The following is a 27,298-nucleotide window of genomic DNA, read 5'->3' on the forward strand; positions in this document are numbered from 1 at the left end:
TGGTCTGTTCATGTGATTCTGGACAGGAGTAAAGTATGCTATTAAAAAGAACTTTTGGGGCCTGTGTTGATGAGAATATCTCCATCTCAAAAGTTGATACCGGCTTACATAAGACCCATTTATCAGCAGTGTTATTTTAAGTGGCCTTATTATTTAAACCTAGAAAAAATATATCATGGGTGTGTGGGATTTTTAAGGCACCACATATAACACAAAACCATGTATATAAAAATAGTTTTTTTTTTTACATCTTTATTGTTTAAACATTTAAACAGCAAGCTATTAAATTATTTAAATCTACAGGGTTACTCCACATTTCCTTAACTGCCCCAGCTTGAGTGCAGGAAATCTCTTTTGATACAAGCACTAGGCTTTATTAGTGCTGGTATAGATCGGAAGAATTATCCTCCCGTTCAGCCCAATAACAACTTGCAACTCCTGATCTAGGTTGATGTGTGCTCAGCCTGCTTTAGATGGTAGCACTATTGATTTAAAACAATTGATCAATCACAGTCATTTTCCTGGGTAAATGTCTTCTGAAGCATTTTTCCATAAATTAGCAACTCTGCATTGATCATCCTTGGGAAGTATAATTATTAAAACCAATCTCTATGCACCCTCTTTATAAACATACAGTACAGTATTTTAGTTTTTAATGCCACTTATTTGTACTGTCTTAAGAAAAAAGCATCACTGACTACCCTACAAAGGTGTGTTTGCTATGCAATATAATGTACAATAAAAGATGTATAAACATTTGTCACTGAATCTTTTTTTTTTTTTTTAAACCAGATCCTCTTTTATTAGTTTTATATTCAAACAATGCAGAACACACAAACATCCCATGTACATATCATAATTACAGCAGTCATAAATTTCAAAATTAATCAATTAAAACCAAACACAAGAAACCCCCCCGACCCAAAGCCCCTTCCTCAATAATCTCCTATTGTTATCATAATAATCTATCCATCTACTCCCGATCCTTCTTTCAGTCCCGGATTTCTGACCACCACTTCCACACTTTCTCAAATTTCCCTGGACAACCTCTATGTAAAAATATATATTCCTCTTTAAGTATAGTTTCTTTTATTTGTATTTTCCATTCAGCTAAAGTTAGAGAATATGATGGCATCCATTTTCGTGCTATAAGCTCACTATTGATGTAAGGGAGTTTTCAGGAATCCTAGTTACGTCTATCATACTCAGAAGACATATACCTGGCTCAAATGGCAGCTCCATCCCAAAGATAATAGTATACACAACCCCCTTGTTAATAGACACAACCCCCCTGCCAATATCAGTGAAGTTTGGGCATCTCCATAACATATGTATTAAGTTACCCAGGCCCCCATTACACCTAGGACATAAAGGAGTATCTGTAGGCTACCATTTAAATAACTTCTCTGGTGTATGATACATTCTATGCAGGATGAATAATTGGGTTAATTTTTGTGTAGAAGATAAGGAAACCCTGGGTACTGCACACACTGCCGCCTCCCGTTGGTCATCTGATACTCTGTCCAAATCTCATTCCCATTGGGTTCTTGCTGGTATATCCACCGTTTCTTGGAGCTTATTGTAAAGTACACTATATAGTCCTGATATTAACCCTTTCTTTGCCTCCCCCTTAGACAGCAATGAAATTTTTGTAGATTTATTAAGTATCATTTCGTGAGAGCGGACTTGCGCCTGCATAGCATGTCTTAAGCTGGAGAAATTGAAAGAATCTTTGATTACTCCTCCTCTATCAGATCCTTTGTCGGCTCCCACCCACCCATTCCCCCATACTTTCATTATTTTATTTACATTTCCTACATATTCATTTAGGGTATGCCCTCTTTTAGGCATACTGACCAACTAGGCCAAAGCACACCTCAGGTCTTGGTAGTTAGGGTTATGGCATTTCTGAAGAACCTGACTACAAACTCATATAGTATGTCCTTGCCTCCATTTAGGTGTCAGGTTACACTCAGCTCTGTGCTGTGCAGTGTGTGATATCAGATTCCTGCCCCCTGCCTCCTGGAAGCTGAGACATACAATCTGTTCTGTGTACTTTGAAAGACTGTGGGCAGCAGATAAAAATGTACAGCTTTTATGGAATGATTTTCTTCATCACTGTATATCACCTAAGGCTAGTCACTTCAGTGGGCTTATGTAAAGGTTTATTATCAATTTAAGTGCTGAAGCACATTGTTTTTGTTTTTTATTTTAATGAACGGTCATAGTTCTACTTAAAAGAGAAGTATGGGTTTGGTTTTTTTTGAAGAATTATACTTACCTAGGTGGATGCAGCATGGGTCCGATGCTGCATCTGTCCTCTGGCGCCTCTGCCCTGAGAACCGAGCGATCGAACACCGCCGATCGCTCGGTTCTGACAGCTCCCCAAGCAGAGAGCTGCTGACTGCCAATCACAGCTCTCTGCTCTGCTCCCTCCTCACTCATTGAAGCGCTGAGCTGTGGAGGGGTGGGGTGGCTGGCTCAGGCTCTCAGCTAAGCGGGGTGTCAGTCCAGTCACCTGGCAGATACAGACTTTATTGTCGCAGTGACGAGGTGCCTGGACTGACTTCTGTGACATCAGCAGAGAGCTGACTTTAGCCCGCTCTCTGCTGAAAACAGGTCACAGGAGTGCAAAACAAATTGCACTACTGTGATCCATAGAAGAAGTACAGCCAAACGAGCTTTGGCTATACTTCTCCTTTAAAGATCTCTTCAGTCCTTTGTGGTCTGTTGTGCTACATTATCACATGCTTAACATGCAGTATTTAGCTTGTTAATGTATGTTACATTATGGACTAAAAATCACCCTGCAGCGGTTTTTTTTTTTTTTTTTGTTTGCTTTTTTTTTTTTAACACAGTGCACCTCAGCATGTGCTGTGTTGTGCTGCAGCACTGGTCTTGGGCACCTTCTAAAATGCCACCACCAAACACTGCATAAAGAGGCATGTGTTACAGTTTGTTGCAGTAATGTGCTGTAAAACACTAGTTTTATCATGTAACCACAACATAGGTCTAAAAAGGCCTTTATTAAAGCTCTCTGCAGACATAATGATAAATAGTAATTAACTGAGTACTGTTGCCATGGCTAGCTGGTGTTTGAAATAGAAATATATTTTTTACATTTAATTGCAGAATGTCATATGTATTCAAAGCATACACAAAGTATCAATAGTTTTAAAGAAACTAGATTTTCCTTTTAAAAGGAAACAGCAAACTTAACGTAAGTAAAGGCAGTGTAAATAACATTCATATACGCAATGGGGGAGATTTACTAAAACTCTAGCGTGCAAAATCTGGTGCAGCTCTGCATAGAAACCAATCAGCTCCTAGGTGTTATTGTCAATGCTTAAAGAGGAATTGCTGTATGCTCACATAATTTGTAACAAAAACATCTTTGCCATTCTGAAGCTTCCCTCCAACTACTTTGCATATTATTTTATATATACTGTGATTCTGTACTTACCAAATATGCTGCAGAAATCTCCCTTCATTAAGTCTGGCTGTATCCATTTTAACTGTGGGCAGCTGAATCTGCTGCCTATTCACTTCCTGAATTTACACAGACACACAGAGGCACACCTCCAGCTCTGCAGCCCCGCAGCTCTGATTGGCTCTCTTATGACTCAGCCCCCCTCCCTTCCTGGCAAACTCTCTTGAGAGTGAGAGAGAGATCTGTGCATGATGTCATAAGCCTAGGCTTTTTACCAGACAAGAAACAGTAAGTGGGCTTTATAAGGTATTTACTGGCAGAAAAAAAATGTTTTACTATCCAAAGTTAAAACAACAAGGGCAGAAGATTTAATAGATGGAGAGTTGGAAAAATGACTGAAGGTCCGCTTTAATTGTACAAGTTGGAGTTAGAAGCTCATTGACTACAATGCACAGCTGCACCAGATTCTGAGTTCTCCAGTTTTAATAAATCTCCCCTACTATGTATATCATATTCAAGCAGATGCTAAGATATTTGTTATGTAGCTTTAGTGTACAGTTTGATCTGTGTTAGCTGCCATTTTCAGTACAGAGGCTTTAAAAGTGATATTCCCTTATTCTCTTGTGAGATTACTGGACATGAATTAAGATGTTTGTAGGATATTCCTTTCTAATATAAGTATGTAACAGAATTGGCAATTTATTTGCAAGTATTATTTTGAACTGTTTTACAGAAACCAATTTAAATGTACTTGTTGGCTCTTGCTGCATAAACTCTGTTATATAACTGAAGTGTGTTCTAACAAGGTCTCAAAGCCATGATTATTACATGCGAGCTGCACTGTTCCTTCTGAATAATTCAAGAGTACACCTTAATCCCTTACATTTCATTGTGTAGCAAGTCTATAGCTTTCTGATGCTGGTTATCTAGTCTAGTGCCAACCCGCAGATGTTTTTGATAAGGTGGTTTCGCTCTGTTTATAAATCTCCACTGGTCTAGAGCACATAAGCAAATGTTAATGTATGTGGATGCTAATAATAAATGTTTTTGTCATGTAAAATATTACATTTTATATGTTTAAAAACTACAGTTGTAGCTTCCTTGTTTTGGATAATGTTAGGACCACTGACCCTAGGAAATAAATAGCGTGAAAGTCTAACATTTTAAGTTGATATCGGAATTGTTGAGGGGAAATCTCACAGTTGGGGTGCCTGTTCTGGTAAGAGCAGCTGTCAATAGTGGGATCCCCCCACTTTGGAGATATTTCATCTCACTTTCTGTTGTTTTTCCAGGACAGGAAGAAAAGTGAAATCTCCCAAGTACAAACACTGTCAGCAGTGAATAACCAAATATACAGATCAGTACGTAACATGATTTTGAAAACTTACAGTTAAAAGCTAAAATATATGTCATAGTTTATCAAGTATGTGACAGTGATACAGCCCAGGTAGAGCCCAAACAATCTAAACAAAACTACTTGGAGTCAGTATAGAGATTAGGGAAATGGGAGGAAAAGACTAGCCAAGCATGCCTCATGCTTATTGTGATATCCCTTGCTTCATCAAGAGGTAATAGGTAATACCTTGTTTCCCCTTTTTTATAAAGGTGATAACATGCCCTCTGTTCTCAGCTGCATAAGAGCTGGGGGAGGAGAAGCAACAGTACACTGAGCTATCCAGTGGATGGCTGTGCGGGGGCAGCAAATGTGATTATTGGAGGAGAGCGGGCTGAGTTCCCAGCACAGCTAGAGAACTGACCATGTTGTGCTCTCATGCCTAGTGTGGTCATTTTTTTAAATTAAGAAAACAGAGTGACTGTCAGGATCAGCAGGGATTTCACACAAAGGAAGCAATACAAACAGAACTTTTTTTATACAAGTACACGGTACAACAGGCACATATCAGGAATATGAAATGTTGGGTTTACATATTCTTACATATTCTTTACATATTCTTTAAGACAATACTACTCCAGATCTTAATGTTTTCTCATAGCCTGCATGGAAAATGTTCAGTTTCTTATAGGAGAGCTGGTGTGAGAGGACTGGGGTTCAGTTTGTTGTAGTATATGGTACAGACTTTGGTGGGGAGTAATTGGTCTGTAATATGTACCAAGGCTTCTTCCTTTGGCTTTTTATCAGTACGACCAGGTGACTAGAATATGCAGGAATCCAGCTGTGGTCTACCTTACCACCTACTGGTGTGCCAAGTTGGGCAGCTTGTGTGCCTACCATCACCCTGGGCCAGCTCTCCATAGAATTATCACAAGCAAGTATAGAAATATAGATATGCATAAAGTGAGTAAAGAAAGTGCATATGGATTACGTGAATAAGGAAAATCTAGGCATTACTGAGACAGGTGTTTCAAGGATATCTCACTTAAAGTGTTACTAAACCCAGGACCCTGCATTCACTACATTTGGTCTCCCACAGTACACACAACATGGAAATGCAATTATTTTAGTAAACATAAACGGCTAAATACCTTTTCTCATCAGCAGTATATAGCAGTCTTGTGACTTCTATCTGTGTCTGGCCGAGCACTGGTTAAAGCTGAGAGGAGGAGTTTTTATTCTACTCATTGACTGTCCTATGAGGCTGCATGAACCCTGACCCTCTTTGTGGACAGTGCTGATTGGCCCTGTGCTGATCACGCTGTCTGATTTATGATGCCACAGGGAGTTTAACTACAATCTGACGTGTTATGATAAAAGCAATGTCAGCTTTAGGATTTAATTGAACGAAAACTCAGCTGTCTACCGCTTCCAAGATATCGATTTTGCTTAGATTTTCCTTTTAAGGAAATATTTGGGAAATTAGTCATTCAGAAGGGAAATTTCAGGAAATTGTTCACATGGTGTGTACACATTATTGTATAGATCACGTTTTGATAAGCCATTGTATGAATGAAAATGGTTTCCTAACTTCTTTCTCAAACATATTGCCTTTTTTGTTACAGGGAAGTGCTGGTTCATGAGAATTTCAGAACAATTCAAACATTATAATGACTACTAGGGATGAGCCGAACACCCCCCGGTTCGGTTCGCACCAGAACCCGCGAACGGACCGAAAGTTCGCACGAACGTTAGAACCCCATTGACGTCTATGGGACTCGAACGTTCGAAATCAAAAGTGCTCATTTTAAAGGCTAATTTGCATGGTATTGTCCTAAAAAGGGTTTGGGGACCCGGGTCCTACCCCAGGGGACATGTATCAATGCAAAAAAAACTTTTAAAAACGGCCGTTTTTTCGGGAGCAGTGATTTTAATGATGCTTAAAGTAAAAAAAAAAAAGTGAAATATTCCTTTAAATATCGTACTTGGGGGGTGTCTATAGTATGCCTGTAAAGTGACGCGTGTTTCCCATGTTTAGAACAGTCCCTGCACCAAATGTCATTTTTAAAGGAAAAAATCTCATTTAAAACTGCTTGCGGGTTTAATGTCATGTCGGGTCATGGCAATATGGATGAAAATCAGTGAGACAAACGGCATGGGTACCCCCCAGTCCATTACCAGTCCCTTTGGGTCTTGTATGGATATTAAGGGGAACCCCGCACCCAAATTAAAATAAGGAAAGGTGTGGGGCCACCAGGCCCTATATACTCTGAACAGCAGTATACAGGCGGTGCAAACAAGACAGGGACTGTAGGTTTGTTGTTAAGTAGAATCTGTTTGTAATTTTGAACATTTTTAACGTGTTTAGCTCCAGCCAAAAAATCTTTTCTAAGCTTTTTGGAAAACATAGGGAAGGGTTATCACCCCTGTGACATTTGTTTTGCTGTCTTTCCTCCTCTTCAGAAGATTTCACCTCACTTTTTTGTCCCAATGAAAAATGTTTTTTGAAAATTTGGGTTTTTTTGTGGAACAAGGATTGGAAAGCATCAGTGGAAAGGAGAACTTGTTTTCCCATATTAACTCTTACAGGAGAGAATTTCCCTTCCTAGGGGTAGATTTCATCTCACTTCCTGTTGTCTCCTTCCGTTTGCAAGTAGGAGTCGTTTGTAAGTTAGATGTTTGAAAGTAGGGTCCTGCCCTATATACTCAGCAGAAATTTGGGCCTTAGGTGTTGCTGTGGCCACAACACTGTAAGCCCTCACAGGGCCCTGCTGTGAAATATTAGATCAAGAATTGTAATTACATGCCCCTGTTGAACAGGAGCTGAAAAATTAGGCCTTAGGCACTGGTGCTGGTGCCACAACACTGCAACCCCTCACAGACACTCTAGTTGGAACGCAGGAACGAGCCCTGCTGCAAATTATTGCTTCAAAAATTGTAATTACACGCCCCTGTTAGACAGGGGCAGAAAAATTGGGCCTTAGGCACTGGTGCTGGTGCCACAACACTGCAACCCCTCACAGACACTCTAGTTGGAACGCAGGAACGAGCCCTGCTGCAAATTATTGCTTCAAAAATTGTAATTACACGCCCCTGTTAGACAGGGGCAGAAAAATTGGGCCTTAGGCACTGGTGCTGGTGCCACAACACTGCAACCCCTCACAGACACTCTAGTTGGAACGCAGGAACGAGCCCTGCTGCAAAGTATTGCATCAAAAATTGTAATTACACGCCCCTGTTAGACAGGGGCAGAAAAATTGGGCCTTAGGCACTGGTGCTGGTGCCACAACACTGCAACAAGCTATCAGCGTGATGATTGAGGAGGAAGAGGATAATTACTCAGGGATAGTCACTCAGCATCAGCATAGGCAGTCTTTGAAGGGATCTGAGATTTCAAAAAAAATTATTCGGTTACATCAGCATCAGGTGCTTGGTAGCTGGTGGTGATCCAAGACTCATTCATTTTTATGAAGGTCAGCCGATCGACCGAGTCGGTGGACAGACGCACCCTGTGATCGGTTACCACGCCTCCAGCAGCACTGAATGTGCGTTCCGAAAGAACGCTGGATGCAGGACAGGCCAGTAGCTCAATTGCATACTGTGCAAGCTCTGGCCAGTGATCCATCCTCAAGACCCAGTAACCCAGAGGATTTTCGGTGGGAAAGGTGTCCAAGTCTGATCTTGCCCCTAGGTATTCCTGCACCATGTAAAACAGACGCTGGCGATGGTTGCTGGAACCGATCATACCTTGGGGCTGCGGACCAAAAAATTGTCTGAACGCATCGGTCAGACGGCCACCTTCTCCACCGCTCCTTCTTTGACTGACCGAAGCCTCAGCAACACGTTGTCCAGAAACAGGAGTTTGTAACCTCCCAGTCTCTGGGAACGCGTTGCACAGACCTTTCTGCAAGGCCTCCCGAAGATGTTTCATCCTCTGCTCCCTCTGCGATGGCAAGATAAGGTCCGCAACCTTACCCTTGTAACGTGGATCAAGGAGGGTTGCCAGCCAGTATTGGTCCTTCTCCTTGATACCACGAATACGAGGATCCTTACGCAGGCTTTGCAGGATCAGGGAGGCCATGCAGCGTAGGTTTGCTGAGGCATTCGGTCCGGAGTCCTCTGGGTCACTAAGAACGACATGGTCCGCAGCCACCTCCTCCCAGCCACGTACAAGTCCATGTGTTTCTTGGGACTGATCCCTTAAAGACTGCTGCTGATGCTGAGTGCCAGGCTCCACCTCCATACTGACACAATCTTCCTCCTCCTCCTCTTCCTCCTCGTCCTCTTCCTGTGTGATCGGCGGGCACGCAGGAACACTGTCTGGATAAAGGGGGCCTTGAGAGCTAAGGAAGTCCTCCTCTTCCTGCCTCTGTTCTGCCTCAAGTGCCCTGTCCATTATTCCACGCAGCGTGTGCTCCAACAGGTGGACAAGGGGGACAGTGTCACTGATGCATGCACTGTCACTGCTCACCATCCTCGTGGCCTCCTCGAATGGTGACAGGACAGTGCATGCATCCCTGATCATGGCCCACTGGCGTGGGGAAAAAAAACCAAGCTCCCCTGACCCTGTCCTGGTGCCATAGTCGCACAGGTACTCATTGATGGCCCTCTGCTGCGTGTGCAGCCGCTGCAGCATGGCCAACGTTGAGTTCCACCTGGTGGGCATGTCACAGATTAGGCGGTTCTTGGGCAGGTTAAACTCCTTTTGGAGGTCCGTCAGCCGAGCACTGGCATTATATGACCGGCGGAAATGCACACAGACTTTCCTGGCCTGCCTCAGGACATCCTGTAAGCCCGGGTACCTGCCCAAGAACCGCTGCACCACCAAGTTAAGGACGTGAGCCAAACAGGGCACATGGGTCATTTGTCCCTGTCGGAGGGCAGAGAGGAGGTTGGTGCCATTGTCGCAAACCACCATTCCTGCCTTAAGTTGGCGTGGCGTCAACCACCTCTGAACCTGCCCCTGCAGAGCTGACAGAACCTCTGCCCCAGTGTGGCTCCTGTCCCCCAAGCACACCAGCTCAAGCACCGCATGGCATCTTTTGGCCTGCGTACTTGCGTAGCCCCTTGAACGCCTACGGAGCACCGCTGGTTCCGAGGAAGAGGCCATGGAGGAAGAAGAAGAGGAGGGGGTGGAGGAGAGAGGTGTGTCACAATCAGCATTTTGGAGGCGTGGTGGCGGAACAACCTCCAACACTACTGCACCTTGTCCTGCATCCTTCCCAGCTGCCAGCAGAGTCACCCAATGCGCCGTGAAACTTAGGTAACGTCCCTGTCCATGCCTGCTGGACCATGAGTCAGCGGTAATATGCACCTTACCGCTGACCGCCCTGTCCAGCGAGGCATGGACATTGCCTTCCACATGCCGGTAGAGAGCCGGAATCGCCTTCCGTGAGAAAAAGTGGCGTTTGGGTACCTGCCACTGAGGAACCGCACATTCCACAAACTCACGGAAGGGGGCAGAGTCTACCAACTGAAAAGGCAGCAGTTGAAGTGCTAGCAATTTTGCCAAGCTAGCATTCAACCGCTGGGCATGTGGATGGCTGGGAGCAAACTTCTTTCGGCGGTGCAGCAGCTGGGGCAGGGAAATTTGCCTGGTACAATCTGACGTCGGTGTACCAAAAGCAGATTGCCCACAAGTACTTGGCTGTGACACACCTAATTCTACACCTTCATTCCTCTCACTGTAGGTCTCAGAGAGGACTGAAGGTCTAGTGGGGTTGGAAATCTCAGCTGATGAGGAGCAAGGAGAGATCCTCTTTGTTCTTTGGTGTGGGTCTTTTAGATACGCTTGCCAACGAACTGCATGGCAGGTCAACATATGTCTGGTCAAGCATGTGGTACCCAAGCGGGAGATATTTTGGCCACGCGAGATACGCTTGAGACATATGTTGCAAATAGCAGCGGTGCGATCTGATGCACTCGTCTCAAAAAAGGCCCACACCAAAGAACTTTTTGAATAACGCGCAGAGACTGCAGCGCCCTGCACATGTGGAGCTTTGGGGTGTGATGCAGTCAATGTGCTGCCCTTAGGCTGGCCCTTGGAGGGCATCCTGCCTCGTTGGTGATGTGCTGCCGCCTCCTCCTCCTCCTCCTCCTCCTCCTCCTCCTCCTCCTCCTCCTCCTCTCTCCTATCAGGCACCCACGTTGAGTCAGTGACCTCATCATCCCCTCCCTCCTCATCACTGGAGCAAACCTGGCAGTATGCTGCAGCAGGGGGAGCATGACTGCCAGATTGCTGTCCTTCTTGGGCACCCCCTCTGTCCGCGCTCATGTTACTGCCTTCATCGAGCTCAGTATCGTCATCAGAGCCTTCCAAACGCTGGGCATCCTCCTGGAGCATGTACCCAACACTGTGGTCAAACAGTTCGAGGGAATCCTCATGAGGACATGGTGGAGCTAGGGAAGGAGTCACTGATGACATTGAGCTGAGGGAAGAGGCCGCTGCTTTGCCAGACAAAGCACCCTGGGCATGGGTGAGAGAGGATGAGGAGGATGAGGACGGCTTGGTCATCCACTCGACCAAGTCTTCCGCATGTTGCGGCTCAACATGGCCAGCTGCCGAAAAAAAGGCCAAGCGTGTCCCATGGCCACGTGCTGATGAGGATGCACCGTCTCCACGACCAGCACTAGACACAGAGCCTGCTTGCCCTCTCTTATTGGCTTGTGACTGTCTGCCTCTCCTTCTTGGCCTTCCAGACATACTAATGGCCTGTAGCTGCACTAAGCTGGGATAGAACACCTGTAATTTTCTTCAAGTAGCTTTATATACTGTAACCAGACAAGCCTGCCTGTCAGTAGGAAGATAACAGGAACGGATCTAGCTGAACACTGTGAGCAGGACGCACTGTACTAAATGTAAATAGTCTAGCTGCCTGACCGTGGTACTAATAGGATCAAATAGAACACCTGTAATTTTCTTCAGGTAGCTTTATATACTGTAACCAGACAAGCCTGCCTGTCAGTAGGAAGATAACAGGAACGGATCTAGCTGTACACTGTGAGCAGGACGCACTGTACTAAATGTAAATAGTCTAGCTGCCTGACCGTGGTACTAATAGGATCAAATAGAACACCTGTAATTTTCTTCAGGTAGCTTTATATACTGTAACCAGACAAGCCTGCCTGTCAGTAGGAAGATAACAGGAACGGATCTAGCTGAACACTGTGAGCAGGACACACTGTACTAAATGTAAATAGTCTAGCTGCCTGACCGTGGTACTAATAGGATCAAATAGAACACCTGTAATTTTCTTCAGGTAGCTTTATATACTGTAACCAGACAAGCCTGCCGGTCAGTAGGAATTTAACAGGAACGGATCTAGCTGAACACTGTGAGCAGGACACACTGTACTAAATGTAAATAGTCTAGCTGCCTGACCGTGGTACTAATAGGATCAAATAGAACACCTGTAATTTTCTTCAGGTAGCTTTATATACTGTAACCAGACAAGCCTGCCGGTCAGTAGGAATTTAACAGGAACGGATCTAGCTGAACACTGTGAGCAGGACACACTGTACTAAATGTAAATAGTCTAGCTGCCTGACCGTGGTACTAATAGGATCAAATAGAACACCTGTAATTTTCTTCAGGTAGCTTTATATACTGTAACCAGACAAGCCTGCCGGTCAGTAGGAATTTAACAGGAACGGATCTAGCTGAACACTGTGAGCAGGACACACTGTACTAAATGTAAATAGTCTAGCTGCCTGACCGTGGTACTAATAGGATCAAATAGAACACCTGTAATTTTCTTCAGGTAGCTTTATATACTGTAACCAGACAAGCCTGCCGGTCAGTAGGAATTTAACAGGAACGGATCTAGCTGAACACTGTGAGCAGGACGCACTGCACTAAATGTAAATAGCAGGAACGGATCTAGCTGAACACTGTGAGCAGGACGCACTGCACTAAATGTAAATAGTCTAGAAGATAACAGGAACGGATCTAGCTGAACACTGTGAGCAGGACGCACTGCATTAAATGTAAATAGTCTAGATAGAAGATAACAGGAACGGATCTAGCTAAACTGAATACAGTGTATATATATATATGCAACACCTGGGATGCATATATATACACAATACACTGTAAGTGCAGCTAACTGACTGACTGTTCTGCCTAATCTATCTAACTCAAATCAAATGACACTGTCTCTCTCTCTCTCTATCTCTCAGCACACCGGAACACACACTACACAGGGCCGCCGTGCAGGCGGCCTTATATAGTGTGGGGTGTGTACTAAATGCCCTGAGCCGTAATTGGCCAAAGCCACCCTGGCTTTGGCCAATTACAGCTCTCTCTACTGACAGCGCTGTGATTGGCCAAGCATGCGGGTCATAGTGCATGCTTGGCCAATCATCAGCCAGCAATGCACTGCGATGCCGCAGTGAATTATGGGCCGTGACGCGCCACACGAATTTAGCGCGAACGGCCCATAACGTTCGCAATTCGGCGAACGATCGAACAGCCGATGTTCGAGTCGAACATGGGTTCGACTCGAACACGAAGCTCATCCCTAATGACTACCCTTCTTAGTAACATTTTGTCTCCTACCCATATTGATATTTAGCATAATGAATATAATATATATTTCTAATCTGAATGTTTGCCCCATTAGCATTCCTAAAACTTTACTTTTATTTGTTATTGAACAACTATACTTCCCTGTTTTTTTTCAGGAGCCAATTTGTGCTCATACTATATTTCAGAATTTTTCATTTTTACTCCTTGTTTAATGCAGTAAGTCTAAATCTAATTGGATAGCATGGCTTATTGGTGGTTTAATTAACTATTTAAAAAGGTAATGCTAAAGGCAATGTCTGATTTACAGCTAGTAAATGTCTTGACACTCAAGCAGCAAGTGGCCACAATGTCACAAAGAAAATGGAAGCAAACATAAAAATCATCCCTTTTTTCCATGATGTCTAAATGTGCCTGTACTGACAAGTGCCTTCTCAATTAGCCAGAGAGGAATCGCAAGGGGCTGGAAGCTAAGCACTGAGAAGAAGCCATCTGATTAAATGTCAGGGCAGTGTTAACTTCTGCTATGTTGAAAGACTAAATAGAATCTCTGCCATCAATTAAGACAACCACACATGCTTACTTTTTTTTTACAATTTATTACAATTGTAATAATAGGCACAGAATTGGAGCTGTTGCCAATAGCAATCTATAAGGTTTTATTTGTCATTTGATGAAAAATGGAACAAAATGGTCTGACCGGTCTCTATGCCTAAAGTTATGTACTTGTCTTCTTTATTCCAGATTTTAAAAATCAGCCCCATAATATCCAAATGATGGATAGCAAATGTCATTGACAAGTGCATGAAAAGCTTTCTAACACAGGTCTTTAAAATGCTGCAAATAGTCAACTGATATCTTAATTTTTCCATAGTGTTGTCACCACTGAATATCTCACCTTTATGTTATAGAGATGGGGAGAGATGTTGCTGTTTAGTGAACACAATCTTGTTTTAGCATTGCTAAGGCACATTAAAATAGGAAATGTTCCGAGTTAATTTGGAAAAACTTATTAACATAGGACAGTGTTGGGGAACTTTCTATATCTTCAAGTGGAGCTGAACTCAAAAAATTAAGATCTGCTGTGATATAGGGAACATCAGGAAATGTTAACTGTGGCTAACCAATACCACAGAAAAAAATGTCTTTTGTCTGGAATTCCTCCTGAAATATAGCAGTGCACTTCCTGGCATGTGAGTGTGCCTAGGCACTCCTGTGTATACCACCTCATAGCTGTACATCTGCAGTGTGAGATCAAAGTCACAGCTGCCTCTGATTGCTAGTCTCAGAATATTTGGAGTGAGATTTGATGGAGTCACTATTATGCTGTTCACTGTTCGCCATGTTGGTGGCTTTACATGGGGAAGGAAAGTTCTGCCTCTACCAAGATGGTAGAGGCACTGGCTAGGCAGTTAACCCTTTGATCGCCCCTGATGTTTAACACCCTGACGACTCCCCCCATTAGCTATGATCAGCTTGCTTTACATATATAGAAAAAAAAGTTATGTAATGAAAATGAAAAGGTTTTATCTAAATATGTTATTGGCATGTTAATGAGGGGTAAAAGGAGAAATCAAGGTACTGATTTTTTTATTTAGATTTTTTGTGCTATAAAGAAAAAAAGACTGAAAATTTTGAAAAAAAAATATTTTTGACTTTCTGCTATAAAACATATACGATAAAAGAAATGGAAAAAAAAAAACAAATTTCCTCATCAATTTAGGTCAGTGTGTATTCTGCTACATATTTTTGTAAAAAAAAAATCCTAATAAGCATATATTGATTGGTTTGCGCAAAAGTTATAGCGTCTACAAACTGTGGGATATTTTTATTTATTTCATTTTTTTACTAGTAATGGCATCGATCAGCGACTAATAGCAGGACTGCAATATTCCAGTGGATAAATTGGACACTAACTGACACTTTTTGGGGACCAGTGACACTAATACAGTGATCATTGGTAAAAAATATGCACTGTCACTGTACTAATGAAACTGGCTGGGAAGGGGTTAACATCAAGGGCGATCAAGGGGTTAACTGTGTGCCTAGCTAGTGTTTTCTTACTGTGGGGGAGGTACTTGTACTAGTGGAAGGCATGGATCGGTGGCCCTGCTTCACAGCGGGAGCGAGCCTGCGGCCACGTCCAGAAGTGTCAGATCACGTACTAGATACATGATTTGGCAGACTGGCTGCCCTGCCGCAATATATCTACAGTGGGCTGTCCGCAAGTGGTAAAGGCTAAGTTCACCTTCTGAATATGTTACATATTACACCCATATTTAGGGTGAAACATGATCAGCACCCACCACCTTACCCACCCTTCCCTGTGACAACAAGGCGGGGTTATCCTTCCTGCAGCCGCCGTCACATTTTAAAATTGGTGGGGCTGTGCGGGGCTCCTTTCGCACAGTCACACCATTCATTCACAGGGATCTGTGAATGAATTAACTACAAGTCCTGTCAGCCACCACAGCAGACGGCTTGTAGTTCTCAATGAGCTACGACGGCACTGATTAGCGCCCCCCCGTAGTTCACTGATGCTTTCTGCAGCTGAGTAACTGTCTGCCCCTATGCAGGTACAGGCATCGGGCTGTCAGCAGTGTCTGCAGGAGTCTGACATTGCACCCTTGATCCACTGACCAAAGTACAATCCTTTGTAGGATGCACTGTAAAAAAATAATAAATGCTATTTTTTTCCCCTTGTAAAATCATGTGCATTTATTGTTTTAGTTTTACTAAAGGTGAACACAGCCTTTAATTTAAAGTCAGGTTTCCAAGCTTTCATAAGATCATTGCAAACAAACACCAGTGCAGCAAATATATCCTGTACTTTTAGCTCATTCAACAACAGTTCCCTGTAATCGCTAAACTTGACAACTTGTTTTGTGGTCAGGGCCAAGGACTGAAGTAGATGAAAAGGAGGTGCTACGATGTTATTTTTAGGAATGACGAGCCTAAATCACTTCATCCATAATCGTAGTTTTTCCTGGCCAGTCTTTCCCATGGGTTTTCAACCTCTTGTTACAATTCCCTCATGTAACAGGAAATAGGTGGAGAGGAACAAGCAACTATTCAATGTATATCAGTTGCACACATAGTGGATTGTGATTTTGTTTTTTTTGTTTTCAAAGCTACAGAGCACCCCCTTGGCTTAACTTTACGTGGGACTTGTTTTCTGTTATATCACTGAGGAATATATTATGAGTCTTAAGTAAACTTGCCATGTCCTGGGATTGTGGATTTAAGTATTTATTTGCTCTCTCTCCTACCCTGAAGGCTGGGGTCATGTGCAAACTACAAGGGAAAGAAGACTTCAGACGCATAGATTTTGTACAGAAGCTGTCCAGAGACAATCAGATCTTGCCACTGACTTCAAAACCACTTGACAAGAAAGCACAAGTAAGTCTTTATACTTTTATACGGTGCGTACTTAATTCTTAAAAGGTAAATCCACAAAAACTAGTAATTCTGTCAAATATGGATAATAGAGGGCTGATTGACCCTGTAGTTTATATATGTCTGAACAGTTGTAGATTGCATGCAGTGATCTCAGCCAATATGGATAGGTGGGGAAATCAAATGCACAGATATTGGTATAAGAAAGTCAAGCTGACAAGAAATTTCCAATTCTAGGAGAGACCTCTTAATATCCATCAAGGTTCACAATTGGGTCTATTTGAAAGCATAATGAAAAAACCTTTGTGTATAGATTCTTATATATGTAGTATGTCAAAATGGAAGGTCATCACAAAACATATCTGATTTTGGAAAACATTTTTGTGTGTTTCTCACACTGTATTATTTTACAAGCACTGCAAATACATAGAGACTGGTAATGAGATACTTTTTGGCGTTTGCGTAAAAATTCACAGTTTCTGTTATTTTATGTTGCTATTAATGATCAAGGTGCATTAACCTAAACTGTACAGCAACTGTCTCTGCACACAAATTGATTGAAGTGCTGTGCTTGGTTTTATTGGATGGAAGGTTGAATTCTCCTTTCGCTTACTTGCATTATCTGACCCCAGGGAGTAACAAATTTATTATTGCTTTGAAATGTAAATTATTTATCATACTGGCATTTGTACAGTCATCATACAGTCTTTAATTGTATGGAATGGATAATAGCTTCTAGGGTCAGAATATGAGAGTAAATAAAAGGTTCTGGCTGGTTATGTATGATGGTTGTAAAAAAATAAATGTTTGTAATATTAAGAGCACAGAGATTTGCTAGGTATCAAACCTGGCTTTGTTTAAAGAGGTCCTATATGTAATCTTAGTTATTCAGCTAAATATAAATGATCCTGTGAAAGTACAGTATTATCATGTTATAAAAAGCTAGTGTTTATTAAAAGTGAACTTTTTTATTCCACAAATTTATTTTCACTTAATAGTTAGTCATTCTATCAGTTTTTCAGATGCACTTCTTTTTGCTCAAAACTTGCAGCTAAAAAACACTGTTACTGATATGCAGATGTTGCCATTTTATCAAAAGACAGCAGCAAAGTTCTTGTCACTGCCTCTGACTACGCCCCCAGCTGCTGACAAACCAAGAAAGCGTTGACCCACGAATGTCACAGGAAAGGCAGAGGTATCAGATATCCTTGAAGTTTGGGCCGTGATTGACAGCCTAACTCCTCAGTGCTGTTTAAGAGGCAAAATGGTAACACTCTTTAGGGAAATAAGTTGTTTTTATGGGAAAGATTAGCGCTGACTTTTTGTTCATGCATTAAACACTGGTGAGTTCATTTTAAGTGGAATAGTTCTCATTTAGCAGTGGTTTCGTAAACATTTGAAAACAAAAGTTGCTTTAAAGGCTAAAGCCTCTTACGCACAATGAGAATAACGGATGAATGGTTGTTCTTTTTTTTTTTTGCATGCTAATTTCATATCGAAAACAAAGAGGTTACTAAAGTTACAGAAATTCTTGTTGGACAGAATACAACTTCCTGTGAATGAATGACAGGGCTGGTTTTAAAAAGTGACAGCCGTGCAAGGAGAGGATCCCCTGCCCGCTGTCACAAGGGGGAGGATTGGGGGAAGTGAGAAAGACATGTGCTAGAGCATGTTACATATTACATCCTAAATATGGATGTAGTGTATAACACACTCCAAATGGTGAACTTATCCTTTGTAGTGGTAGTAAAAACTGCATGGTCTCTTGTACCTACAGCTAACTTAAAATAAATCTTACCTGCAGGTAAAATAAATATCTCCTAAACGGGCATCGTTTAGGAGATATTCCCCAATTTCTTCTGCCGGTGATGCCACAGCGCATATGCGCAGCGCTTTTTATTGAAAGTCCCACCCCTAAATGTCCCCTTGACAAAGTCCCTGACCCTGTGAGGAAATACGTAAAGGCGAGGCTAGTTGGATGACGTCATCAAGCACAGAGTACCCAGGAAGTTCGATATCTATTGGAGCCTGGCAGAGCTGAATGCAGGTAATTTGTTTTACCGATTATTGTTTGTATATAGTAGTGTGGTTTTCTCAGGTAAATTAGTCATTTTCTGGTGTGTGAATCAAGGTTTTGAAAAAAGGTGAAACACTATGGGGTGTTCTTTGTTGTATGTGCTGAGTGAAGGATCTGAGCTGGAGTAACAAGCATAAAGGAGAAATTTTAAAGGGACCTGGTGCTGAAATCTACTTGGATTTCTTGGATTGTGAAAAATACTTTACGTCTGGCCATAAATTATACAATTTTCTTGTAAATTTTTCCTTTAGATTTACCAAAACTATATAATATGAGGTCAAACCTAAACACTTTCAAGTTGTAGGCAACCAAACAGGCCTGTGCACTGCATAGTTCAAGGTAAATCCAAAGGAAATTGAATAAGAAAACTGTATAGTGTATGGCAAGATTTAAGGCCTGTACCCACAATACGAAAATTGGAAGTAAAATTTAATCCGACGAATGATCTGCGATTTTCAGATCGTTAGTGTGGTGCTTTCGACAGCCGAATCTGATTTTTCGTCTGACAAAAGCTGGATGTGCAGGCTAAAAAATTTTTGTTGATTTTTGTTTAATTAGTAGGGTTTTCGTCTGAAAAAAATCGTAAGAGCAAGACTACGCATTGTCAGAAACTAAAGAATGCAAACAAAACTATTCAACACATTACGTCACTTATGAAGTTGTATTCTGTCGTAGGAGAATTTTCGTATGGTGAGTAATCTCCTTCACTTTCGACATGAGACGTGCGTACAACAAAAAACGGACAAACGGTCGTCCGAAAATATGATCGTGTGTATGAGGCTTAAGTGGAAGTCCAGCTGAGGAATGATGACAGCATTCACAAAATATAGTGGATTCTATTAACCACTTTCACCCCCTTCCTGCCCAGACCAATTTTTAGCTTTCAGTGTTGTCGCGCTTTGAATGATAATTACTCAGTCATGCAACAATGTACCCATATGACATTTTTATCATTTTTTTTTCTCACAAATAGAGCTTTCTTTTGGTGGTATTTATTCATACTGGGTTTTTTTATTTTTTGCGCTACAAATTAAAAAAGATTTAAAAAAAAAAAAATTTGAAAAAAAAATGCGTTTTTCTTAGTTTCTGTTGCAAAATTTTGCAAATAAGTAATTTTTCTTCATAAATTTTGACCAAAATGTATACTGCTTTCTTTGGTAAAAATAACCAAAATCAGTGTATATTATTTGGTGTTTGTGAAGGTTATAGTGTCTACAAGCTATAGTGCCAATCATTGAAAATTGATCACATCTGATCACACCTGATGTACTGAAGGCCTCATTTCTTGAGACACTAACAAGCCAGGACAGTACAAATATCCCCCAAATGACCCATTTTTGTAAAGAAGACGGTCCATGGTATTTAGTAAGAGGCATAGCAAGTTTGTTGAAGCTGTATTTTTTTCTCCACAATTCTTTGGAAAATTAAGAAATTTATTTTTTTTTTCACAAAAATGTCATATTAGCAAGTTATTTCTCAGACAGGACATAGGCATACTTGCAACTACACCCCGAAATACATTCTGCTACACATCCTGAGTATGGCGATGCCACATGTGTGAGAATTTTTCATAGCCTAGCCACCTAGAGAGGCGCAACATCCAAGGAGCACATTCAATGATTATCGACTTTAAGACCAGGCCTTCTCCTGACACTTTTTTTTACAAGTAAAACTCAATATTTTTTCTTGAAAATTACTTAGAACCACCGAACATTATGTATTTTTGTAGCGGAGGCCCTAGAGAATAAAATGGTGGGTTTTGCAAATTTCTATGTCACACGGTATTTGCGCAGCAGTTTTTTTCTAACATAATTTTACACACTAATGCATACATACGTACATTTTAATACATTTCAATGCAGGCAAAGACAATATAATACCCACGTTTTTGGTAAAGTATGCACACGCTTGTGAAATGGCATTGAACTTCGGTATTTAAAAGTCTCCATAGGTGACGCTTTATAAGCCTTTATTGGTTGCCAGTTTAGGGTTAGACAGGAGGTCTGGTGCTATAATTATTGCCCTCGCTCTGACAATTGCGGCAACACCTCACATGTGTGGTGCAATCACCATTTACGCATGCGTACAGGACCAGCATGTGCGTTCACCTTTGCACACAAGCATGGGGCAACAGAGGCAGTTTGCATTGTTTATTAATTTGTTGGTAGGACACTGGTACACTGACAGATGTTTTTGTGCACTTGTACACTATGACAGATGTTGATCGTCCATTGGCGGACACTGACAGATGTTGATGTTGCAGTGGAACACTATTGCTCTCACTGAGCTCAGCGGGGATTGCTGAGACAGAGACACGTGTCTCTGTTTACACTGTAAAGGCTGTGACAGGGCCATCACGTGATCGGAAGGGTCAATCACAGCGTCCATATCCCGATCTGTGTTTGGCTGTGTCAGAAGATCACAACCATCACAGGATCGTGCTACTGCGTGTCCTCGGGGCTGCACTCAGGAACCTGTTCTGAGGGACATTTGGGTATGTCCACTCAGAACGGTGGAGCTCCCACCCGGCCATGTATGTGCATTGGCCGGGTGGAAAGCGGTTAAAGGGAACATGATCTTATTTTGACATAGCATCTCATGTGGGTCAAACTAATCAGGTGAGAGCACAACTGGTGGGCGTGAAGCACTTACATCACTCAAGGTGGAGTAGAAATGTGAACACAGTTGTGGTGGCAATAAAGCAAAGATTTAACATTCAACATTCCATTTTTGGTTTTGGGTTTAATACAGCTTTACATATAATGCTATTATTTGGTAATGCTGAAATTTACTCTATTGAGTAAATCATTATGTGGTTTTTAATGATAGGTCAATGTTAACTCTGCATACAGGACCCATGAAATGTAGCCCATGCAGCTATTCTAGCAGCACACTGCTTAGAGTTGCCATTATTGTAGTGCCTCAATAGTCTGGATACAGTGGGACAGCAATAGGGGTAGTATAGTTAACGGTTTCTGCCAAGTGTACAACACTGGAGGCCCAGCTCTTTTCAGTAGAGCTTGCCACTTTCTTTGTTTCACCTTTGGACATAACCTTGTGTTTTTAAGAATGCCTCTCACAAGGTGTACAGGATCTCTTGTGATCTTTTTCCTCACTTGGCTTAAGCCTGGTACACACTAATAGGTTGAATGAAAAAAACCTGACAGCTCAGTTCTGAGCCGCTGTACTAACAATATGATGTTAGTACAGTGATCTCCGCTGCTGAGCTATTGTGTTCTGACAGGGGGCGGCCCCCCCACCAGAACACTGGTCAGAGCTGTTAGCCATTGGCTTGGAGCGCTGGTCGACTGCTGGTTTCCAAGCATGCTCGTCAGGGTGCCATACACACGGGCCGAATGTCACCCGGTTTTGTTGAAACTGCCAATGTTGCCTGACATTTGGCCCCTGTGTACTAGGCTTAACTTGTGAAAATAGGACACATGCAGTGACAATCTTGTTTCCTTTGTCTCTGTAAGAAAAAGAACAATCCAGGCCATCACCTACTTGGAAAACTAGCGATGAGTGCATGTGGTTTTCACCTGCTTGGGGAGGTCTTGCTTACATAATAGTTGCCCAATATTCAGAAACAATACACAAATTTGGGATAATGCTTGTAATGGGCAGCACAGTGCACTAGTGGTTTGCACTTCTGCCTTGCAGTGCTGACTGGGGTTCTTGGTTCAAATGCCAGTCAGGACACTATCTGCATGGAGTGTGCATGTTCCTGTGCTTGTGTAGGTTTCCTCCCCCACACCAAAAATATGCTGACCGGTTAATTGGCTTCTTTCTAAATTTGGGCCGAGTATGATGTTCTACTGAGAACACCTAAGATGGCTGAATGCCTCAACAGCAAATAAAGTGCTTTTAGTGCTCAGAAAGAGAATTGCACCTCAATGTCCACTAAGAGATATCGTAAATCCCTGTTAAAACATCTTCTGAATGCGGCGAGGGCATGCATCCCCAGCATGTGGAAACAGCAATCTCCACCTATGGTATCACAATGGTTTGCCAGGGTGAATGATATGCAACAGATGGAATACCTGACAGCTGCCATTAGGGACAGGGCGGAGGAACATAACACATGCTGGCTATACTGGGACATGTTCCTGATTTTGGTAGAATATTTGACATATGCTTAATCAGAGCTCATCCTGGGATCTTGACGCCTTGCGTCGTCAACTCCGCTGAGGCTCTTCTTCCCCCCTCCTCCTTTACTCCTTTCCTACCTTTACCGCTTCTTTTTACTTACTTCCTAGACACCTAGGGTGTCACCCTTTTTCTCTGTTACTCAGAAAAAGTTTCTCAGTATGCGTTGATCATTAGGTGCTGTTTATGTAAGGATGGGGCTAAGAACCACATATCGTGTAACGTCCACTTCTCGCTCCCCTCTTTATAGTGGCTCGGTACCTGCTAGTTATTGTTTTTCCTTTTTTTTTTTTTTTTTTTCCAGTATGTTCATGACAAATACATTTTTATATTGATCTTCCACCACACTACAGGTTATGTCACAGGATATATTTGTTGTAGAGGATACTGCCCACAGTTTACAGAAACCTAATATTGCGGTACTGGAGCCCTGATTGTTATTTCGTTGATACTCATTTATTCAGGTTGTATTGTTGTCTATTGATGGATTTTATGTTCTACGCATAACTTAAATAAAGTTTTTTTTTTTTTTTAAGGAAAGAGAATTGCTATAGAAGTATTATTTAGTTAATAAAAACCAATTTCGGCTATTTTTTCAGGTTGTAGCCATTGCTAACATCTATAATATCTCAGTAGGTCATTGTTGCAAGTAAAATTAGTTGAAATAATTTGTGTAGAAACGAGGATTGCTAACTGGGGTTTTCAGGATGCAATATAATTAACCTATAGAACATTGAGGCCCCCTTTACATTTAGTCGTGTATTTTTAGAGGAAACCGGATTGTTAGGATTAAGTTCACCTGCTTGTGGCAGTGTCCACCAGCAGGTGTCTCCTGGGAGCCAGCAGGCTGTGCTAATCAGGCAAATTCGTGTTCAGCTGCGAGGGGGTGGGGGGGGGGGGCGCTACTTAAGGCTGCTCCTCCCTTCCCCTGACACATCATGATTCTGGTCCCTTCCTTGCTGCCTGTTGTGCCTGCTTAGCCTGATCCGGTCTGTACCCCTCTGCTTTGCTCCTGCCTCTCTCTGCTCAGTACCCAGTCGTGAATCCCCTCTACCTTATATCCCTGCTTTCCCTGTACCCCTATCTGTACCTTGTATATAGTTGTACTTAGTCTTTAGTTGTGTTGGTTAGTGATTTTTGTCAGTGAAGTTGTTGTGGTTGGGGTTTGTTTTTGCTGTGTTCACGGTTTGCTGTGTTCATTGGTTGCTGTGTATGTTTATTGGTGTGTGTTCACTGTAAATAAATATCACTTTAATATATACTTTGTTTGGTCTCAGTTCCCTTGTGTAGCTATGTGTCTGGTCTCCTTAGCCGCTGATCCCTGACATAATCGTGACGCCCACCAATGACCAGATCGGCTACACTTGGGGACTGGGAGCCAGTTGCTTTGGATTTTTGCTTTTCCTTTGTCAAGGTGCTTAGAGTAAAGATTATTTGCCATGTGCAACTTGCAGTAGAGGATAAGGATTTTTGTCATTCACTTTGACAGGATCTCACTGAGGAAGAGCTTCTGGGAAGCATTCTGACAGCACATGCTTTAGCTGTTGAGGGCAGATTTTCACTTAATGAAGTACAACCTTTGATTCAGGTCTGTTCTAAGCTACTATTTCAGTTTACCTCTCAGGGCCATTACATTTTCACCTCTCCATTTACTATGTACCAGGCTGTTTTTTGCGATGGTTGCTGAAACATTGTGCAGGATATTTTTTCCAGCAGTATTCAGCCTATTCACAACAGTTGGTGTTGGATCGTATTGTTTCTGTGCACTGTTTAATTGAGCAATGTGAGCAAGGGAGAAAAAAACTGACTTTAGTTCACCCTCAGCTACAAGCTTGATCAGAGATCATATGCCTAGTGCAAGATGAGTCACATAAATTCAGATCAAAAATCTGTTCCTCTGTTACCCTTAGCAACCTCTGCTGCTACTGAGCTTTCCTTACTTCCTGTAGATCAGTACCCTGCCACCAGTAACCACACTTCCTCTGTATGCAATCCATTGGAAGCTCCCCCTGCAATACCATTGTCCATAGCAACGTCTCAGGCCTCTTCCTGTACTTCTGCTACTCTGCCCCTATCTGTGTTGCCTGCTGATGGTGCCCAGTCCCCCTCCATGCTGATGACTGCTGCTGATGGTGCCCAGTCCCCCTCCATGCGGATGACTGCTGCTGATGGTGCCCAGTCCTCCCCCATGCTGATGACTGTTACTGATAGTGCCCAGTCCCCCTCCATGCTGATGACTTCTGTCGATGTGCACAGTCTCCCTCCATGTTGATGACTGCAGCTGATGGTGCCCAGTTCACCTCCAAGCTGATGACTGCTGCAGATGAGATCCAGTCCTCCTCGATGCTGATGACCGCTGCCGGTGCGATCCAGTCCTCCTCCATGCTGGTGACTGTTGCCGGTGCAATCCAGTCCTCCTCCATGCTGGTGACTGTTGCCGGTGCAATCCAGTCCTCCTCCATGCTGATGACTGCTGCTGGTGCGATCCAGTCCTCCTCCATGCTGATGACTGCTGCCGATGTGATCCAGTCTTCCTCCATATTGCCGCCTGCAGATGGTGTCCATGCCTCCTCCATGTTGCTGACTGCTGATGGGGTCCATGCCTCCTCCATGCTGATGCCACCTGCCGATAAGGTCCATGCTTCCTCCATGCTGATGCTGCCTGCCGATGGTGTCCATGCCTTCTCCATGCTGATGCCGCCTGCTGATGGTGTCCATTCCTCCTCCATGCTGCTGCTTGCCGATGGTGTCTATTCCTCCTCCATGCTGCCGCTTGCCGATGATGTCCATTCCTCCTCCATGCTGCCGATTGTGTTCACTGTTTGCTGTGTTCATTGGTTGCTGTGTATGTTTATTGGTCTGTGTAAATAAATATCACTTTAATGATATATACTTTGTTTGGTCTCAGTTCCCTTGTGTAGCTATGTGTCTGGTCTCCTTAGCCGCTGATCCCTGACACAGATTCAGTTTACATCTGTTTTCAGTTCAGTTCAGTTTACATCTGTTTTTACATCCACCCATTGGCGTCCCTAACAACCATGATTCATCCCTGCTGACCTCGCCCCTTTATGCTGTCACTGATAATATATGAACATATTTATATATGGTGAATGACGTCTCAAGGGGCAGGGTCACCCAATAACCCTAGCCCCTTTGGTTACATCAGCAGTAGGGCTGAATGACCGCTCCACTTTCCCCTGCCGCTAATGTAAACAAAGGGGTGGGGACACACAGTGATGTCACCGGGTGGCCGGAGTGGTCCTTCTGTGCTGGCAAGTGACGGGAGCAGTCGGGGTTGGGGGGACAGCAGTTTTTTTTTTTTTGCGACCATTGTTCATTGTGATTGACATTGGTGGGTCACTTTTCTTGGTAAATGAGTAGGGGTACTATTCGCCTCCCCCCCCTCCTTTCCTGGCCTGCCAGGCTGCCAGTTTTGATAAGGGTATGGTATGAATTTTGAGGGGGACATGACTCATTTTTTTTTGGCCTGAGGTCTCCCCACAATCCATACCAGGCCCAAATGGCCTAGTATGGATTTTTGGGGGACTCTACACTGTTTTGTTTTTTAATTTTCAGCTCTTTTGTTTACATTCTGCTGTCAGCTGGGAATTAGTCATAGTTCTTAGTAAAAGTGGATGCAAAAAACGAACCATTGTCCGTTTACATCCATTTAGGACTGTCTGAACCTGAACAGATGCTGATGTAAACAGATAATCACCTGTTTACATTCATTTGCCCAGAGGAATGCATTGCTGTCTGTTTTTTATCCGTCACTGGATGGCCGAAATATGGACAGGCGGAACGCTTGTGTGCAAGGGGCCTTACTGTAAACACATGTGTTTTTAATGCAGATCCACATTTTTATATTTATAATATATTCCTCAGTTCCATGATGGGAATGATGGGAATAAAATTTTAGATCTGGAAGGGCATGTTGGACTTTTAGTTCTCCGGTGGCTATAAGGCATCAAAGTATCTATGGCTGTTTATGTGACACGCACAACAATCTACAATAAATTAGAGCATTTATATACTCTGAGTTACAGCTGCTTGAAGGTGTTTTCCTTCAAGCCATCAGTCATTTTCCATGTCTCTTTTGTAGAGAAGTGATGTCCATGACACATAACGTGCCAACACTCTGTACACCTTTGTGTCAGTAATGTCGTTGCTTAGCCTAGGAGGAATGTTTGAAATGGAGACTGCAAACAAAATACATACATCTGCCTGAGGGAAATGTATGGAGTACATACATGGAATACTGCACCACTGTAAATCTTCAGGTCACATGTAGATTGTGTGATTAAAATGTCACACAAGCATGTTAACTGGAGCTGTACAAAAAGAGTATTTGAAATTGCATGAATTATGGATAGTTGACTCTCAAATATTTAT

The 27,298-nt window shown here is 42.6% G+C and overlaps 1 protein-coding gene across 1 annotated transcript in view; it reads left to right on the forward strand.

Annotated features, from left to right (window-relative positions):
* The window catches only part of RAPGEF5 (Rap guanine nucleotide exchange factor 5), a 505,907-nt gene that overhangs the window by 342,433 nt on the left and 136,176 nt on the right, over positions 1–27,298 (forward strand). Inside the window, exon 9 of the mRNA XM_073630037.1 lies at positions 16,564–16,686. Coding sequence (XP_073486138.1) covers positions 16,564–16,686 — 123 coding nt within the window. The remainder of the gene's footprint in view (positions 1–16,563; positions 16,687–27,298) is intronic.

Source organism: Aquarana catesbeiana, linkage group LG05 (assembly GCF_042186555.1).
Source record: "Aquarana catesbeiana isolate 2022-GZ linkage group LG05, ASM4218655v1, whole genome shotgun sequence".
NCBI lineage: Eukaryota > Metazoa > Chordata > Amphibia > Anura > Ranidae > Aquarana > Aquarana catesbeiana.